Below are 21,684 nucleotides of genomic sequence, written 5' to 3'. Positions count from 1 at the left end.
ATTTGCAATAATTATGATATTTTCATTACACTTTTCCCAAAAGTAAAACACTACTAACTTTTATCTACCAACAAAATCTCTGCAAACTTACATATTGGTGCACAATTTCGGTGCATTGTATTATTTTTGGTACATAGCATAGGGTTATTTATTTTTAGTGTGAGTGGAGTGTGTGTTGTTTTCTCACTTCTTCCATCTCTCTTTATCCCTATGTGGAAAACTTTACCTACCAAAACTAATCCATAATTAATTTCCTCCATTTCTATTCGATTATTACACAATCTATCCATATGGATGTATTTGTATTTTATATATATAGCAAACCGCAATTGATGTAAAATGCATTTTGTTTCTAAGTTTGACGTAAATGCTGATCTCGAATTCGACTGTGGTGTGTTTTTTTTCGTTATTTAAAAAATAAATAACAATGTATTTCAATTAATCTAAATCGAGGCCTGTAATTATTGATTCAAAACGACGGTCGCGTGATCTAATTTCTATTTTTCAAATTGTTCATAGCCACGACGACAACAACGGAAGCTACTTATTGATAATTCGAAAGCTATAACCACGCCATTTTACTTTCTGTCCCCGTTTTGCTGTCCGCACAACATTGGCATAGCCCAACAAAAGAATAGTGGTGCATGTGCGGTTTTATGGGCACGATAATTTTCATTGTCAATCAATTAATTTCGGGTTGATTTTGTTACTGGTTATAAATGTTGACCAGGGGCAAGTAGACATTTTGGGCGTGTGTATGTGTATTGTGTATGTGACCGGTGTGTTATAATTGTCAATTGAATTATGTATGCGCCTTGACAGTGGTTTGAAATTCTATATGTGTACAAATCGAATTTTGCGTCACTCGTTCTCTCTTTGAGACATAAAGACACACTTTATACGCGCTAAGCAAAGACAATTATGTTTAAATTGTACGATATTATATTGTTCCGTTGGGAGATTTTCACCTCGACAAGACGACAAATGACAACGGAGTAGCACAACGGAACGAACCATGCGAAAGAAGACAATTGCTTCTCCATATATATACAATGTATATTATACATACAAACACTCGAAAGCATTCATTGATGTTTTCATGTTTTATTCATGCTAAGTCACACAAAAATAATGAAAGAAAGACTTTCATTTTCTATATTTATTTTCATACCTATAGCAGCAAGTCAAATGATTTTCCTGCCAACGTCTCTCTTTACTCCGATTCAATTCATTCATGTGACACATTGAATTATACTGGATTTTGAATTGGTTCACTTGTCGTGTACTGTTCGACAATACCATTTCCAGAACAATTCTCATATGGGTATTTATTCACATTTTGCGCATTGCCAAGCAAATAACATTTAATCAGGAACTGGATCACTTGCAGAGAGAGAAAAAATACAACAACCAAACAATATGTCATAGCCACCAAGATAGACATTGGATACACACTATCATATCTATGATAGCGCTTCATTCAAAACAATTGTAAACAGAAAATGAAAATTATAGCCGCTTTGTTCACCAAAATCCATTGATGAAAAACATGAATGGAAACAGTTGAAGCAGAAAGATGGTTTCTTTGAAGGTTTCGCTTTTCATTCATGGTCGGGAAATTCAATAATAAGCACATAATTTCCATTCCAATCTTGAGCAATAAACTGTCAAATCTGTACTGATCCGCCCAATTTAGCCTCAATCGTATACACGTTTAGCAAATAAAAATAATTCGATTTGTATTTTTGTTGTCTACTGAAATAAATTTCATATTTATTACAAGATTACGAAAATTCCCATTCAACCGAATTCTATTGCTTGAAACATGTCTATTTAATGCAAATTTTCTCCCCAATACTTGCGTCAGAACAAACATACAAATTACGCTGATTGAATTGCTTCTGTTATTATTATTGTTTACAAAGTATTATCTATCGAGTCATAATAAACAAGTTTTGGTGGCGCACATTGTCAATCGGAAATGTCATCACATTTTATTGTGCGAATAATTGATTGCGAAGCACGAAAGTGAACGAAATGTGATTCATACTTAATTCGCATTTCTGTCATCTTCCGATGAACTTTCTTTATGATAATTAAACTTTATGCGATTCAACTGAAAATTTTAATTTCATTTCGAGACAAAAAAAACCATTTCCTTCAATTCTTTATTACTTGGACTTTCTTTCTCGTCTTTTCTGAAGTCATTCTGCAATTTAGAGCATATCTATTTGATAAACAAAGTTAATAATGTCGTTTCGGTTGTTTAATAATAAGAAGAAAGTCTGAATTCGTTGAATCTTAGGAAGAAGAAGTGGAATTGAGTTGCCTGACATGAATACTTGACCGATGCTTAGTGGAAACATTTACAACGATCCAATCGGATGCGCTTTTTTTTAAAAAACAAACAAATATATATTTTGGAAAACAAAACTCTCGTACAAATTACGTGCTTAGTACAAACAACAGCAAAAGCGGCAGTAGCAGCAGCAGCGGTAGAAGTAATAGTCACAACAACAGTCATAACATACAAATTGTGCATAAACCATGATCTGTTTGATATTTTCTATGGAAATTTTCATTTCAAGACGTTTTTATTGTTGGTGCTCTTGTTTACATTGTATAGGACTACTTAAAAGAAATATTTACAATTCTCTTGAAGGACAACGTTGACGATGGTAAAATTGTTTGTTTGGATATGACGTCCGTATGAGATCAAAAAGTTCGTTACGTTTTTTATAGTATCCCCTTCTTTCTAAACATATTTGATTTGTGTTGGACAAAAGTTGCAATTCAATTATATGTATTTCTTTTATATTTTGATTAAAGGGTGAGTTTGCGAGCGATATGACGTAAACGAAAGGATTTCCATTCGTATACCATCATTTTTTACCGAAAAGCTACTCAGCAGTTGATTTAGTAGTCATTGTTCGAACGGTTTTCTTTTGTGAATGGTGTAGAATATGAAATTGTATCGCGTGAAAAAAACTAACCATTTCCATTTTACGAATGGATATGAAGTGAGCGTGTGTCGGCATGAAAAATAAACAATATTAATGTTTGATTTTGGTATAGGGTCAAGTTGAGAATAGTCGTCCGGCTACCAGGTGGCCTTTTCCATCATTCATGACTAGTACAGCTAAAATGGTAGAGAGAATCGGAATGCATGTACATATACACACACACCAACGCGCCAATGGATACCCACAACAGTCCAATCGCTTTAGATCCGTCGCCCATTCGTGTGTTTACACACACACACACTTCATATATACAAGTACATCCATGTATTTTCAATAGGACAACATCAGAATAGAGTCTATTTTTGTGCGATTGGAAACGGTGTATTGTATACTGTGTGTTCAGGCGACGACTATGAACGGCTTTTTCATGTATGAAATTGAAAAGAAATAGTCGCCTCTCGAACTCTTTATGGATGAGATGTATGCTTTAGCATTCTCGGTGTGTGTGTCTTTTTGCAAACGCGCGCGAATGGAAAACCAAATCCCTTAAATAAATATACAGTGTTTATTAAAGAAATATCATTGAATACTTCGTTGTGTTGAAAAAGAAATTAAAAAAATCCAAAATTGGTTTCGTTCATCTCTGATTTATACGAGTAAGGAATGTTCAGTGCAATGTGCATTCAATAATTATCGATAAGAGGCAACAAATCAAAAAAGCATTAACAATTGAATCACTTTACAATTCGAATTTTTCATTTCAAACGTTCACGCCTGCCCCACTCATCACTGTTATTATTATTATTTCATTAAAAGCCAATTTTTATTCTAGATGAAAACATTCAATTTAATTAAATTTGTGCTCAAACTGCCAAAGTGATGAAAACAAATGAATGTTTCTATTTCATTTGCAACTGGTTTTTTATCTGGTTTGTTTTGTTTTGTGTATTTTTTTTTTCTGCAGAAAGAGTTGTTTTTGGGAAAAGCCGATCTAGGATCACCGCCACGTAGTGAACGAAAATTATCCACATCGAGTTCATCCATGAAGACAAAGTGGTTAAAAGCGTTCCGCAGTCTAAAACCGGCTACAGCCATTGCGGGCACTGTTAAGTACGTATACCATATTTAGTGTGTGTGTTTTACAATACTCTATGCAGAGAGTGTGAGAGAGAGTAACATTTGTTTTAATTACATCGTGAGCTCATTCTTCCGAACAACTGAATTTATTACATTTTTATACACACATATTCATTTATCATTTTTCGGTGCGAATATGTGCGCATTGAATGCGAAAGTGTGTGGAAAAACAATGCAATTTTAATTTTAATGGGATTTTTTTGCTCATTTTAATATACCATACGCTAACATGAATTTTCTCAATTTGTCCCCATTTTCTTTTTTTAAACCACATTTTTGCAGAAAAAACGATCAGTCGAGCAATGGTCGACGAGTTTTTGATGGTGAAAATCATAATCTACAGGAATATACATATAAAAAGATTACGCCATGCGATGTTTGTTCACAGGTCTTAAGAGGTAAATCAATTCATTTAATTCACAATAAACATTAAATTCAAAAATATTTGTCAGTGTAGATATTTTTAGCCTGTTATCAATTTCTGTCGTGCAAAATGTAAAAGCACGTGTTTCAATTTTGGAAGGTACTAACGTTGAATACTTGCAAAATAAACAATCTAAAACGATTCGTAATAGATACAAATACATTTGATTTGAAATCACTTGACATGAAAAAGGCCAAAAATGCGTCAAATTAATATATAAATAGTATTAGTGATAAAGACAACCAATATGACAATATAGAAAGAAATATTGTGATTGCCGTGCTTCGAAAGAATATATGGAAAGAAATGAAAATTTATTTTTTCGATTTATTGAATTGGATGACATATTTTCTGAAATGATGAGCGAAAAGAAAGCACACAAAGGAGTTATCAGGAAAATACTACCGCCTACACACGCAGATCCTTCAACAAATGCCAAGTTAAGAAAATACTGTCTCAATAGAGCGCACACTTCGCACGGTATGAAGGCCAAATACGAGCAATACAAAAAAAAACAATTTATCAAAAGTCTATAAGTAATATATTCGGAATTAGAAACGGACAACCATATTTTGTTTTTCTCGCATTTTCCTTTTTTTTACTCCATTTCTTATTTCAATCATGTCTGACTTCAATCTCGTTTCGTAATCCATTCGTTACGTGATATTCTTTGATTTGGCTTGTGTTTTTTTCTTGTTCGCTATCTTCTCAATTGGTCTCGCAAAATCAATTTAATCAGCTAATTATCAGTTATTGTCTGTCGATTCATTTTCCAATTAATTTTCACGTTTACACGCACAGCATGCAATAATGACGCAATATTGACGGCCAGTAGTGAGCACGCCATCAATCGTTCAACATTGACGTCGGTACTTGAGTCACATGTTGATTGAATGTGCGTAGTTCTGAATTATTATTTTTTTCGTCTTCATTTGTTTGAAAAGCCATGCTTCGAACGGCATTCAAATATGATTTAATGGGAGTCGCGTATAAGCGATAAGAAAATATGAATGGGCTTAAAAACGAAATTAGAAACGATACTTATTTATTCTTGTCCATGGTCAAAAAATGACCGTTGAAATGATCTTTTGGCTTATTTGCGGGAATTTTGTGTTCCAGCCCCATATGCTGACTTAAGGCCTCAACCACTTTGTATCGAAGTTTTCATATTTTTGCACACGTGGCAAAGACATAAGTAATGGGGAAGGGCAGAAGACAATGCCATTTGTTTTAGTCTCCAAGGAATGTGTATGTGTGCATAAAATGAATAGCCAAAGATTATTACCATATCCGGAAAAAACAAAGTTAGAAACTTATTGCGCGCTCCGAATACAGAACAACGAATAAGCTGTACGAAAATCGACAATAATGACAATCGTTTTCGTATTTGAATGAAATATTTATGGCATTATTTCCGTAAAGTTGCCGTTTGAATTTATGCCGAATATAAAAGTATGGGGAAAGTGGTAATGGTCAATCTCGGTGGAATTGGCAGTTAGGCTAGTTAGTTTTTACAGAGATTAGTAGCTGGAACATTTGCTCATTTGAATTCAATATACTATATAACTTAGATAGTGAATCAACAACGCAAACATACATCAATATTTTACATACGATTTAACTCTTCTTTCCATCCAATTCAATTCTGATATTCTTTCTCTCCCTCTCTCTCTCTCTCTCGCACACGCACACGCACACAGGTCACACACGGCAAGGGCTTCGATGTCGGAATTGCAAGTCGAATGTCCATGTTGACTGTGCCGCTCAATTGACCAAATGCCAGGCAAAGCAAAAGTTGTTGCGACGACAAAAAAGCACATCGGAAATTGTAACCAATCGTGTCGACATCGATGACAGTAAGTAAAAAATAATCAATACTCCAACCTGTATACAATTGCAAAGCAAATAATTTTGCGAAGAAAATTAAAAAAGAGAGAGCGGGGAACCTAATCCGATCCCGATTCTCTCATGTGTGTGTGCAAATACAAAATCAAATTACTTAATTGTGTAATTGGTCTATCTGTTACATTTGCATACATATACATTTTATTAAGAATCGTATCATTTTCGTTTTTCTTTCCGGTTCGGAATCGTTCAATTTTGTTTATTAATTTTAATATTTGTGTGGAAAATGTCTGTCTATAAACACTGAAAGTATAAACAGCCGTTTAATATTGCGTAAATTCGTGTTCATATTCATTTCAAAAAAAAAAAAAAAAAAAAAACAATAACAACAAAAAATTCATTTATCTATATTTGCAACATTTGATTAACGATTGATTTGCTCGTTCCTTTGTTCGCCAAATTCAAATCAAGCATTGATTCATTTTCACATTTTTGATCACACAATCAAAAAGTACGATAGAGGCCAAAGTTTTCTGCTACGGTTTAATCGAATACGAAATACAATGAATATCAATGTTTTATTTGAATTTGTCACACAGAGACTGAAATTGCTAATTGTATAAAATTAATTTGCATTCCAAACAACCAATAACATAGTTTGGTATAATAAAAATGACAACTAAAGCACACAAAAGCCAAACATTATTTTTAGTTTGTGGAAATTCATTATGTTCGAACAAAAAATATATATTAACAAAATCAATCATAAACAACATCATTATTCATACATTCTGTTCATTTTCATTTAATCTATCAATCTCACGACCTCATTTAATGTTTCAAAACCAAACAAAAATATTAACAAACAAACACCCCGGAAAAAACCCCAAATATGCAATATTCTAATCAAAGAACCAAACGACATAGACCAAATCTATCGTGTACTGAAACAAGCTGGCGAACTATCTGGTGATAAGACGAACACAAATGCCGCCGCATCAATCGCGTCCGGTAGTGGCAATGCCAATTCGGGTGAGTTTGACAACCTTCATATTCATACACATCATATGAATTCAATGCCTCCGAATTATTCAGCCAATTGACAATGCGGTGTAATCGATATTTGCTTTGCTTTATAATTGAGACCAGTGTTCAAATACATGTAAAACATAAAATAGACCCTGAGGCTGATGAAGCCATTTTTTTAATAAAATTCGTAGAGACTATAAATGAAATCCCCTTTTAAACACACAGTAGTAGTGGTCACTTCCAACCAGACATTATAATGAGATATTTTCAGCCAGATGAATCAGATCAGCCAGATATCGTCAGGAGCTGAAATGGAGTGAAAACAATAAAAGTGATTGTTATAGTGGTTGTAACAATTTGAATGTTATTATAACCATAACAACCACTTCTATTGTTTACACTAAATTTCAGCTCCTGACGATATCTGGCTGAAAATATCTCATTATAATGCCTGCTTCCAACACTTTCTGCTATGGAAAATGTCATATGCACACGTACATAAATCGATAAATTGTCAATTGTCGTGGAGCCTTGATCATATGATTTAGTATGTGATATGAAGATTTTAAAACTGTACTGGTTACAGTTGCAGCTCAGCAATCAATAGCCGCTAGCAGCGGTGGTGGTGGCGGTGGCGGCGTTGGTGGTGCTAATATGCCCGATATACCGATTGTTACCGAACCAGATTATCCGGAACGCGTTCTAACCGTCGCCCAACAGATGGGAGGATCTTTATTTACGAGAACTCATGGTACAAATGAACGATCGAACAAATTAGCCGTAGCTCCATTATTAGATGTATCGAGTTCAGGTGCTGATGATGGTTTCTTTTTTCACTCTTGTTTTTTTTTTTAAATCGACCACCAAAAAAAAGAACAAATCAAAAAATCTCATTTTGTGTGTGGTGTTTGTTTGCGTACATATTCGTTTAATGTGTATATCTGTGCGTGTGTCTATTTGTAATACCATTTTTGTCTAACGATCATTCCCAAACAATTGCATAATCCATGCTATAGATATAAAAGATTTTTATATGTACCGATGAATGTATTTTATAACCGAAAATATCAGCTAGCAGGTGATCGCACTTTGTGCAATGCATCTTTTATTTTCTATAGTCAAATTAAGAGCACAGATTTTTTTGTTATGTTCTTCCACTTCTTTAAATTCGTATGTTTTCAACGCTGAACTTTTGAACTATTTCAAACTTAAATTGCATTTCTAAATAAAAGTCGTTTTTAAGCATATCATTTTTCATTCGCTTCTTACACATATTCAGTAGAGTGGTCTCGAATACCCAAAAATGCGAGTTTTGATCGCAGCACATGCGGTATATATTAGACTTGGTTCAAATTGTGTGAACATTTTTCAGCACTTTACTGTATCGGAAACCTGTGCCCCAAAAACCTTGTACTATTAAAGGTTATACTCATATAGCTTATTTGCGGAGTAATTTTGTCGATGGCGGGACTGTGCGGAGTTCGGCGGAGATAGCATACAGACGCTGTGTGTACGAGTGCAACAGCATTCTTTGCTATTCACAGATTTATGTACTTTGTTCAAACGAACATCTTAGTAACTGTGACACACTGTTGTCATCGGCGCTAGAACGATACAAATAGATTTGCTGTTACGCTCGTATACACAGCATTTATGCCATCTCCGCTGAACTCCGGACAGTCCCGATATCGACAAAACTACTCCGCAATTGATTTATATGGATAGAAAAGCATATAGAAAAAAATTCTTTCGACTAAATAATGAAAATGTGTATTAGGGAGTTTTTTTAGCACGAGAAACCCGAATCTGGCGTCAGTTTTGCGATACAAAAGTTTTAACACACTTTTCATACAAAAATCTGAAAAAATCACCAAAAATGTGGATTTTGTATGGGAGCTATACCTGTATGACATCGTAATGACGTGAAACTTTGCACAGAACAAAAAACAACATTCCCAAAGTTTGGAGAAATTTCAAAGAAATTCAGGTATACCTCTCATAAAAGATTTTGTAGGAGGAGGATTTCAAATTTTAATTGACTTTTAAACTTGCCAAAAAAACCCTATTACACATTTTTATGATATGTCGAAAGAATTCTGTTCTATTAAATTCTGTTGATTAAAAACCTTTAATAGTACGAGGGTCACTATTTAAGTTTTTTCAAAAAGATATATAAGACAACGGGGTTTCATCGAAAATGGTTTTATTGTTTTTCAAAATATTCGCCATGATGATCAATACACTTTTGCATTCGCTCGAACCATTTGTCATAGCATTCATGTCACTCCGAAAGTGATATCTCCAAAACGTGTGTTTTGAACGCATCAACTAGCTTCTTCGGGCGATGAAAATCGTTGACCACGCAGTTTATTCTTCACGCTCGGGAATAAAAAGAAATCGTTGGGTGCCAAATCAGGACTGTACGGCGGATGACCCATTAAATCGATCTTTTGACCGGTCAAATAATCGACTGTTTGATGAGATGTGTGAGAGCTCGCATTATCATGATGAAGAATTATTTTGCGACGGCGGTTGTTTTTTCTTATTTCACCAAACACTTCGGGCAAACAAATGGTGGTGTACCAATCAGAATTGACGGTCTTACGAGCCTCTAGTGGAACTGTTGCCACATGACCACTTATCGCGAAAAAACAGGCGCCCATTTGCTTCGCAACACTTCGAGCTCGAACAACTTTTGTTGGGTTATCTTCACTTTGAAAGACCCATACAGTCGACTGCCGTTTAGTTTCGAGCTCATACGCGGAGATCCATGATTCGTCACCAGTGACGATAAAATACACGGTATTTGAAACACCACGATTGAATTTCTTGAGCATTTGTTTACACCAATCGACACGAGCCTTTTTTTGAGCGATTGTCAAATTATGTGGTATCCAACGAGAGCAAATCTTTCTGACAGCTAAATGTTCATGTAAAATCTTAAATACGCTGGTCGCACTAATGCCCAGGGATGCCTCAATCTCGTGATATGTTACATGACGATCTTCCATTATCATATTTCTGACAGCATCGATGTTTTCTGGTACAACAACTGATTTTGGACGACCTTCGCGGAACTCGTCGATGAGCGATAGGCGACCGCGCTTGAATTCGTTGTACCAATTATAAATTGTCCGAAGACTTGGTACTTCATCGCCAAAGGCCAAATGAAGTTGATCAAAACACTGTTGTTGTGATACACCCAATCGAAAGTGGAAAAAAATAATCGCTCGAAAATTTTCACGAGTAAAATTCATTTTTTGGCTGAGACGCAATTTACATGTTACGGTAAACAATACAAATAACGATCGAATGACAAAACGTTCTGAGAACGTTTATGCTACAAAATGTTAAACTTAACGAATATGACAATGGTTTGCATCGGGCAATACTAAAACATACATATTGAAGAAACTTAAATAGTCGCCTACGTACAAGGCTTTTGGGGCACGGGTTGCCGATACAGTAGAGCGCTGAAACTTTACACACAGGGTTTTTGGGCCAAGTCTAATACATGTATAAACCGCATGTGATGCGATCAAAACTCGTATTTGTATGTATTCGGGACCACCCTAATATTCAGCTAAATCACACACTGTATAATAGCATGTTTTTGCATGAATTTTATCACGTAATTAACTGCGTGTATAACGTGAGATAAACTGAATTTTGAAACAATGGATTAACGATAATTGTCGTATGATAACAAAACACTTCGAACTAATATACTAATATTATATGTTCCTTCGATCGCATTGAAATTAACTTAAACTAATTAATCTGAATTAAATCGAATTTCGAAATACACTTCACAGCGCTTCAAAATCACATCCGCCAATGATATAATAAGAAATTGAAAATCAAATCCAATTTTTACTTATTTTCAGACGACGATACACCACAACATCGCACACGACCGTTTGGTCAACCATTGTGCCTTATTTCCGACGAATATTTAGAGTATATCAACGATTCCGGTCAAAAGCCAAACACATCCAAGAAAAAATGAAAATCATTTCGTTTCTCTACTTGGCTATCTTTAGCCATCTATCCATCCTTCCATCATTTCAGTCTATTTCTCTTTATCCACCAAATCATCATCTCTTCAAAATGAAAAGAAAAAAAAAATGTGCCGACGAGAAAAAAAACCGAATTGTGTTGCAGTTGCAAAATGCCAAAATGAAGTGCGGAAAATTGTGTTCGTAAATCCCCAATTGTATATCCACTAGATTTATAGAGTTGAAAATTGTAACGAACGAAACGAATCGGATCCCAATTGGATTCCTTTTCTATAGTTTGGTCCTTACATACATTGTTCGAATACATAGTGTTTATATATAGATATATTAAAATGTGTAGGCAACATCCAAAAAGCGAATTTTTTTAATTCAAAGAAAAAAGCAACAGAAAGTGATGATAAAAAAAGCACTGCACCAATGTAATATTGTTTCTTGGTTTTGAGCTGAATAAAAAAGCGAAAATTAGTTTGTTACCTTTTATGATAAGATTTTTAAAGTTGTTGACCGCAAAGAAATTCGACAAATCCAAACCACTTTCTTTGTAATACGGAAGCAAAATTATGTAATATTTGAATATTTCCTCCCCGCCCAAAATCTGTGATAAGAGACGATATAAAAATGAAATTTAAAATTGAAGAGATCATAAGACAAAATGCACATACACAAAAAAATACACGAAACAAAAAAAAAACTTCCATTGGTGTTTTTATTTCGCAATTGAATCCATTTTATCTCACTTCAACAAAATCCAAAGTTAATGCACTTTTTTGTAATGTTTGTAGGTATGTATGTAAACGTTTTCTTATGTTAAAGTCAATACGTCTGTGCACAATCGTTTAGTATTTGATTATAAAGAAGCTATTGCTTCCATCCTCATGGGAACGATATCAAGCTACATATATCGTTTCCAATGATTAAATTTCGTGCACATAACGTAGAAGGAATAAAGACCGAAGTTGGTTTTGTCTTCTTTAAAAAGTATTTACGTAATGCATGCTTGAATATTTATTTATTTCTTTTTTTTTTTGTGTAAATATTGAAATATTTTTTTCTCATTTTTGCTTGATAAAATTGCGCCTCAGATGAAAATCGATGTAATGAAATCTGTATGCTTTTCTTTCTTTTTCTTTTTCTCTCTCTCTCACTCTCATTTTCTCTCTCTATATATGAATTTTAAAAATAATAGCTCCCCATTCGCCACGTCGTCAAAAGTTGAATTTGCGTATGAAATCGTTAAGTTTGGATTCGCCTGAATCAACTGAATTACATGGTCACATTAAACGGCGTTATCCACCATCAGGACCAGTTCATTTCAATATACAAGGAGGCTCGGCTGGTTTACTCGATCACAATACGCCACCATCAAATAATAGCCGATTGCACTGTAAGAATTTCTTTCGTTTTTCCCCCGTTCATTTTGTTGTTGTTGTAATATGTCTTGTCAAGTGTCTAGACTCGATATCATAGACGCTATTTGCTTCTATTCGCCTCATCGAAACTTGTGGCCACAGCGGTTATAAACTAAAAAATTTCATTCTATTTTTAGCACCGCTAAGTCCATCGACAGCGCGACGACTTGGATACAATCGTAATCTACGTACCACTTCAGTTGAGTTACCCGATGAAATGGGTGATAAAAGTTTATCATCAGCAAGCACATCACCATGTTCATCACCAGGCAGACAAAACCTTGCGGTATGCCACAACACAAAATTTCCATTCATTTCAATAATAATATACATTCCACATAAACACACAATTGAATTTAAATTAATATTTAACTGTGTTTTAAACTATTTAATTGCAGAAAGCTCATCGCCTTTTACCGACCAATTTATACGTAGTTTTATACAACTTCAAAGCTCGACATCCAGATGAATTGGATTTGACAGCCGGTTTTAAAGTGACTGTCATCGATACATCCGATCCAGATTGGTGGAGAGGAAAATGTTTGGGTCGTGTTGGTTACTTTCCATCCAAATATGTGGCCCGTTTGCAAGCCGGTGAACGTCCATTGCAAGTACTGCAAAACCTTCAAATCTCCGATGGTGATAAGAACGGTAGCATGACACTATTGCGCGATCAAATTGTCGTACAGGTAAATTACTGGTTTTTTTTTTTATTCAAACGATTTTCACCAGCATCTCGAGATTCATTTGTTGTTTTTTTTTTTTTTAATTTTTCCAATTTGTTTGTTTGCTTGTTCAGTGCGGCGATGAAGTATGTGGATCGGTTATGGTACGTTCCGTTGATAATCGGCAAGGTATATGTCCTGTAAAATATTTACAAGAGGTGTGACAGCCGAATCGCAAACGAACCGATATTGACACTGCTGTCAAATCCAAACTAATTAAACCAGATAAAACTCAAAAAATTAATTTAAATATTACGAAACCACAAAAAAATGTTGATTCTCAACCAAAAATGATGGCACGACAAAGAGCGCAGCCGGTTAAATTAACCGGATTTTGTGATATTGTTAGTCAAGCTGCAATGAAAAAGGGAAAAACAGCCACCAAACCGATTACAACCAAAACAGCAACAACGGCCAAAGCAAAAACAATGGAAACAACAACAACCACAACAACAACCACATCGGTGATGGCAAGTTCGAAAACGACCAAAACTTCCGACAAATGGGAAGAATTTCGTGAGAAAAAATTGGCCGAAATGAAACAGCATAAAATCAATGTTGAACGTCGTATGCAAACAAGCTGTAACATTGACGGTCAAATGTATTGGAGTCAACGTGCTGATAAATTAAAACGATATCCAAAACATGAAGCACTTCATCCAGCTTGGTATACGGAAAATATCTATTCGAATCATTCAATTGATTTAGAAACCGATGACTTTGGTGGTGGTGGTGCCGGTGTTGCTGTTGGTGATCAATACGGTCCAAATGAATACGATCGTGAGCTATTTCACAGAAAGAAAACACATATCGATACGGGTTATGGATATCCGAAAATTTCACGTAGTTGTTGTTTTGGCAGCGGATACGATGAACGTCCAAAGCCAGTTTTAATGCCGAAATCAAGCTCATTCACCGGAACGAGTAGCCGTGGTATGAGCAACGTACGAACAATGTATAGTACCGTTGAGGAAGAAAGCTATTTGGAAGTGCGCCGTCAAAATAACACACGAAACAATATGAATCGTAGTGGTTTGCGAAAATTTTATTGTTGGGAAAATGATCGACATCAAAATATTGAGAGAGATGATTTATACAGAACCAATTCACATCATCATCTTGATGATGATTGTTATATGAAAAATTCCGAAGTCTATCAAATCGAACGTGATCGAAATTATTATAAAAAACCAAATATCGATGGTGTACACGATGTACAAGCGACCACAAATGCCAATTATATTCGAAATATTTGGCATAATCGGAATCGAAGTGCGTCTCTGTACAAAGTACAAAATGTCAATGAAATTAACGGCAATTATTTGGAAGATTATAATATGCCTTATGATATGGCTCAAAAGCGACAACAACCACCACAGCCACCGCACCATCAGCAACATCAGCAACATCATCATGATTTGGATGCGCATCATCCATTTGAAGAAGAATATTTGATAATCCATCAAAATAAACCAAATATTAATTTATATTCGGCGCGAAATAGCTTTGATGATCCAATTTCGGTGAGTCGACGTCAAAGTTATCATTCAAATGAAATGTACACAAGTGATATGGATCCGTATAGTGAACGATATTTGAACCGTGATAAAAACTGCCTGGATATGTATCGGGACCAATCTCGTCACAGTATTCGTTCGAAAAGTATGTTGGAAGTGAAGCCACCAAATCGATACGATGACACATCGTCCGATTCGACCATTGACGATTTATACGATTTCAATTTTGATTTTGCCAATCAATATGAATTAGACTATCGCAATAATAATAATGCAACAACGAAAAGCATATTGGCCAAAGAGAATAGCATGTGCAATGCATCGACATCATTGACATTCAAGGAAAAGAATATCAATGTGGACAATTATTCAGAATATCGAAAATGCACAATGGACAGCATTGATGACACGGACAACGAACTAAACGATGTTGATTTTATTAGTCAAAGTGACGAGGACGAAGACATAAATTTCAATAGTTTAACATCACCACGACATTCGCCACGACACGAACGCGGTCCGTCACGCTATCAAACATCACAAGACAATGAATACATGCTTTCGAATCGTGGTGCACGTGAACGATACTATGATAATTGTATGTCCGGCACCGAATACTATCCAACCATCTGCAATAATAGTAATAATAATAATCCGAATCTCATCAGTTCAAATGGAAATAGTACAATTAACAAAGGTCATCATCAAATCAACAATATGGATTTGGACGATAATAAAATCATTAACAACAATACAATAGCGGTTGATGCGGTTGACGTAGATGGCAACATTGTCAATATGAATAGCCAAGAAAGTAACGGGGCAATTAGTTTAATCAATAATATCTTTTCAATTTATAAACCACGAAAATATTCGCCGGTAAGTTGTCATCGGCCGACAAGTGCGGCGATAGCAAATAGTCAAAAAGTTACAAAAAATATGAACATTCCGAGCACGGCTCGGCCATTGGGCGCACCTGATAGTGATTGTTTAACATCATTGAAGCGACCGCTGACTTTTGGACCATCTTGTTTTACATCACAAAAACGGAATTGGTTCATGCCACCAACCGGATCGGTGGATCAGGCCCATTTTAAAATCATACCCGAAAAAACTGGCTTGAAAATCTCACCGTTATATCGATTTGGATATGAAGACGATAGTAAATTACGATTGAAATGCACAGCTAGGCCATTGCTCTTTCCCTTGTAAGTTTTCGGTTGGAGAGTCAACAATTCCAAAAAAAAAGTAAGAAAAATAAAAAAACACAAAAAAATGATATGGACCACCATTTTTATTCTATTTAAAAAAAAAAAACAAGTGAATTATAAAAAATCTATTCAGATCCTTTTTTTGTCTATCGAATTTCATTCGATTTATCATCCAAAGCATATTTTAAGCACTTGAATGCATTGAATTTTGTGATGTATTATGTGATGCGACAGTTCGATGTATGTACTTTTAGTCATAGTAAATAAACCAAACAACAACCAAATTTATTATTAAAATATAAATAAAATTTAAAACATTGCTGTTAATGTTAAACCCCCGCAGAGCAAAACAAAATCAATTTAGTAAGAACTCAAAATACGACTAGATTTCAATGATAAAAACTAATCACAAAAAAGACACAAACACTTTCACATACACACATACACTTTTATCAACAAAAAAAATGAAGAAAAAGGAGTTAAAATGAATCTGAGCGAAAGCTGATATACATGCATCTTCTTTTTACTTCGCATAAGTTCCCAATCAAACCATATAGGGTATAAATAATTCATATTGCACGTGTAATGGCATATTATTTTATACAAAAAAAAAACAACTACTAAACAAATACTTATATTAAATTTAAATGAATCACACTTGAATTTAGAAGTTGTTGTTGAGACTTGGCACCTCTACAGTGAACAAAAAAAGACACTAATTAAGATCACTATTATTACTATAATTACCATGAATGTTATTTCAACAAGAGGAAAATTAAAATTAAAATCGGCTTTGGAGCATAAATGTAAGTTTTATAACTAATTATATTGAATTAAAAATCACAATTTTGCGCACAGAACAACAACCGTATAAGCATACATTGGGTCTCTACACGGTATCAAAATTCTAAAGCAAACTAAAAAAAATGATTTAGACAAACATATAGAAAATTTTAATCGGAACTAGCTATCACGAGCTATCATCAACAAACACACACACATACACTACCCTTTGCTCCGTCACTTAGTTTTATGTCAACATATATTTTTACAATATATTTTAGTTTAGTTTTTCTCCAAAGTCATTTGATCTTTGTTAAATAAATATCACACATTCCATAAAAAGTAATAAATATATTATCGATGTATGTGAATCAATCAAACAAATAAATTATTTTTAAATAAAATTATTCTTGAGTAACATATATAATGAAGAAAAAAATGATATTCATTCCGTTTTGTACTACACTCACTTCATAGTGATATGTGCCCAAAAAATCGCATCTTTTTTCGTGTAAATCCATGCGGAATGAATGACATTTTCCCGTTTGCATTTTTGGCCACTATCAAAAGGTACCAGCACCATTTGAAGCACACTCAACTATCATTAACAGATTATGAATCTTTCAAATGTCGGACGATTTCCCAAAAATACATTTTCCCAAAAAAAATTATTCGTTCGGGAAAAAGTTTCATTCGTAAAAACTTCCAACATTCAAAATTTGGCTTAACATTCATTTCAGACATTTCACAATTGGCAATACTATTCGGTATATTTGGAATTTCAATTTAGTTGCATTGCTTGGGAATTGACTCGTTTTTATCATGAAAATCAATGGAAAAATGGCCCCATTTTTCAATGAGTCCTCACAAATGAAACGCAATTAAGATCACAAAATTGAACTACACAATACCAGACAATATATTGAGCTAACTGATCATCCCAGATAAAATGAATTAGTCAGCTAAATGGGACGTTTTGATTTTGTGACAACAAAACATCTAAAAGACCAAAATGGAACTCTATTTTTGAGTTCACACATCAATATATTCTCTGCACAATACCACTAACTATTTTAAAATATCTTCGATTGATAAATCGCATCAATTTCGATTGCTGGCATACTAAAGTGGTTAAAAATGTGGAGCGATGAGTTAGGAAAAAAATCATAAACATAAATATTCATATAAATTTTAAACTAAACATACAAATGCAAAAGTGAAACAAACAGACGCGTAAATTCTTATGTGCTTTTAACAATATAGTGAAACAAACAACAAACGAAAACGCGATTCGGCCACTCCGTTCATAATACTTTGTAATGAACAGACGATCAGTACAATTACTAGTACGGTGACATCAATATGACATATATCTGAATTACGACATTTCAATTCCTACAAAACTTACAATGAAAAAAAGAGCCTTTCAAAAGAGCCTTTCAATGGTATTCGATTTGCGATTTCAAGTCAACTGAATATGTGCGCTGTGCGATTTCTGTTTGTTGGCTATGTTTTTTTATGGAAATTAATTTTTCTTCGTTAATTTTTCTTCATTTATTTTATTTCTTCAATTACAATGATCATCAACAAATGTTGGTCGCTTTCAACTTTTAATTTGTTCTTTATGAAAAAGAACGGGACCGCCACCCCGTGGTCAATAGAAATTCATTAGAATTAATTGTTATCTCTCTAGAGAATATATAGAAGAAATGCTTTGTTAATGAAGTTCCGTTTCGAATTTTATTGACGCGGTTAATTAAGTGCACAGATACTTAAACTTACTTGTTCACAATACCACACGATAAAAAAATAATCCACACGCAAAGAGCAAAAACTCACTCATTCCACATTTTCTCCATATTGTTTTAGCTAGACCTAGTGAATACGATTATAAACACAAACATCCTTGAAAAACCACATACAAGAAGAAAAACGGGAAATAATAATTAAATGTGTTTAGTGATAAATTCTAGTCGTATGTGATGCATGTAAGAATTCTAATTAACACAAGAAAAAAAAAGCACCCTCAACGAAACAAAACATAAAAAAAGTATGATTAATGCCAAACCAAACAAAAATAATGTTCTTATAGTTCTTGTCACAGCGCCTTATTGTAGCAAATATACATATATATTATCAAATCAAAGTCCAACTCTATCGAATTTTTTTCTGTAGCCAACGAAATGAGTAAAATTAATTTATTTTATTAACATCATTGACATTGTGCATTCAGTTTAACAATTTTTTATTTGTAAATTTTGTTGATAATCCATTTTTGTCCATTTTCAAAATCTGATTACATCCCTTACATCATTGAAACTTCCATCTATCTTTCTGTAAACAATGGTTTTTAATGTAACAAACATTTTCCGAAATATAAATGATTTCACACCTTATTCCACATATTAAATATATAATTTTTAAGCTATTTAATCTAATTCAGTCATCAGAGTTTTCTATTTTAAACGTTCGGCATTGTCTTTGTTTTTTTTTAATTCAATTTATATAAAATCCATAGCACACATTGTGTGTACACATACAGAAGCTCATTTTTCGATACAATCCTTAAATAGCTTTAAACAAAACTGGCTCTAACAACACTATTTTTCAGTCCAGCTCAACATAGACAAAAACATAAACAATCAATATTTTGCACATAATCACAAACTACAATGCCAATTACTAACTGTCCCATAACAACAAAATTCCACTTCATTTCGCCTCTACAACAAAAATTAGTGAATAGATTGTAGCTAGAGCTATAGCAATGGTATTTTTGCAGCTTCTATTCATAGGCATATTCGATTTTATGATCGAATGTTTGTCGTTCGAAATTGTATCATAAAATCACTGTCCGTATGCGTTGTTAACAAATGGTGTCTATGAATGGGAGCTTCGAAGGTAGCACTGCTATAGCTGTAACCACAATCGATTCATTGACAAAAAATCAAACCACATAATTATATCAAAGTATATCGTGTTTCATTGATTATCTTATAATTGTCGGAAATACTCGTTAACACAAATCGCTGTTTAACTACAATCACAAAGTGTTTTTTTTTTTAATTACAAACACATATAAATATACAGTTGAATTTAAAATCCAATTGTTGAATTAAAAAAATAGTAAAAAAAATCGTGTTTGAAAATATTTTTTGCACCTCAATGATTGTTATACAAAATGAACGTATTCAAATTAGTAGTAACGCGTCAAAAAAAGAAAGATCCAAAAAAAATCGATACAAAAAATAACAAACAAACCAAAGATGAGACATGGGACAAAAAAAAAAAACATTATTTTTCATAAGTCACGTTCACAAACTACTATGCACTAAAACAGCACTCATCTTCATAAATAAAAAAAATATGGAATAAATTAAAACTTTTAATTAAATATAATATAAAAAGAGCATGCATGCACAAATGAAACGAATAAAAGAGATATTGTTATACATATGGTAATAAATTTAAATGCATTTTAGATAAAAAATAAACTATTCATTTAATGTATGTCGCCAAACATGTCATACATTCAAACAAATCTCATAATCCATGGAGATGAACCATTTGATGAAGAAGAGAAGAGAAAAAAAAGAATTATAATTATGTGTGTATTTTTCAATTTTCGTGTAACAAACCTATATGCAAAAAACGGTATTTTCGGTATGGATTACGATATATTCAATAAAAATTGTTAGTTGGTGTTCCTCACATTAAATTAATATTACACATTGTCCCAAACATGCAAATATTTACATAGATTAACAAATACAGTGCGCATACAATTTGAGAATATTTCTCAAAAACTGCTTATTTCTTTCGGCTTTTTCCAATCATTTTAAAACATTTCCATGGAGATTTTTTTTTTTTTTTAATATAATCTCTGGAGCCTGAAATATTGTACAAAAAACCGTTGACATTGCTTCATACACAAACACCAAACATGGTGTACATTGATTGCCTCAATATTTCTGGTCTATTTAAACATAAATATTATTTTGATACAGCCATAGACAATATAAATATATAAATGATAATATGTAAACAATTGATCCCAGGCTTATATTCTTATTGGATTTATGGAGACAACAGCATATTTATTGTATCCACTGAAAATACGGCTTTGGCAACAACAAGATGGAAAACAACAACAAATTCAATGCACCGATTATTAACATAATGACATTATGATGATTATAAATAAAACAATTATGCTAATAATTTTATGTTTTTTGTTCAAAAATAAATTAAATAAAAAAAAAAGTTTTAATAAAACTCTTACACCGACTATTTTCTTAATTTGACAACAGTTACTAAAGATTTGGAATTGCGACACTTCAAATTTGAGTGAAATGAAAGTAAGTTTTGAATTTTATATGGATTTGATAAATTGTTAAAATTTTGTCCAAAAAAGTCCAAAAAAACAAAGTGGACATTTTTTAAAATTTACATTTATGCACAAGTATTGATTTTCAAACTGATGTAAGTATTTTAGAGTCGAAACTCTTCTATGTTTAAGATGAATTTAAATTAAATTCAAATCATAAATTACTTTAAATGAGAAAATTCAAAATGTTTAAGTTTGTAACAGAGCGACACCTTCTTAAGTAGATGAAATACTT

The 21,684-nt window shown here is 33.3% G+C and overlaps 2 protein-coding genes across 9 annotated transcripts in view; both read left to right on the top strand.

Annotated features, from left to right (window-relative positions):
* Positions 1-13,829, top strand: part of LOC116349649 — a 101,381-nt gene extending 87,552 nt beyond the window's left edge. For 4 of the 8 annotated variants that reach the window (XM_031781239.1, XM_031781190.1, XM_031781204.1 and 1 more), the window contains 9 exons: positions 3,928-4,073; positions 4,383-4,498; positions 6,225-6,380; positions 7,282-7,401; positions 7,985-8,209; positions 12,604-12,801; positions 12,964-13,112; positions 13,225-13,515; positions 13,626-13,829. In XM_031781239.1, the coding sequence (XP_031637099.1) occupies positions 3,928-4,073; positions 4,383-4,498; positions 6,225-6,380; positions 7,282-7,401; positions 7,985-8,209; positions 12,604-12,801; positions 12,964-13,112; positions 13,225-13,515; positions 13,626-13,715 (1,491 nt within the window). In that variant the 3' untranslated portion in view covers positions 13,716-13,829. Of the gene's footprint in view, positions 1-3,927; positions 4,074-4,382; positions 4,499-6,224; positions 6,381-7,281; positions 7,402-7,984; positions 8,210-11,285; positions 12,127-12,603; positions 12,802-12,963; positions 13,113-13,224; positions 13,516-13,625 lie in introns of those variants that run through there. The other 4 variants (XM_031781198.1, XM_031781212.1, XM_031781220.1 and 1 more) reach the window with 4 other exon arrangements.
* Positions 13,809-21,247, top strand: LOC116349700. Its single transcript, XM_031781250.1, has one exon. The coding sequence runs from the start codon at positions 13,842-13,844 to the stop codon at positions 16,278-16,280; it is 2,439 nt and encodes an 812-aa protein (XP_031637110.1). The 5' UTR covers positions 13,809-13,841; the 3' UTR covers positions 16,281-21,247.
* The last annotated feature ends 437 nt before the right edge of the window (positions 21,248-21,684 follow it).

Source organism: Contarinia nasturtii, unplaced genomic scaffold (assembly GCF_009176525.2).
Source record: "Contarinia nasturtii isolate CC-2019 unplaced genomic scaffold, AAFC_CNas_1.1 Cnas_scaffold_129, whole genome shotgun sequence".
In the NCBI taxonomy this organism is placed as follows: domain Eukaryota; kingdom Metazoa; phylum Arthropoda; class Insecta; order Diptera; family Cecidomyiidae; genus Contarinia; species Contarinia nasturtii.
Note: the sequence above shows the minus strand (reverse complement) of the source record. Positions and strands in the feature narration are given on the sequence as shown.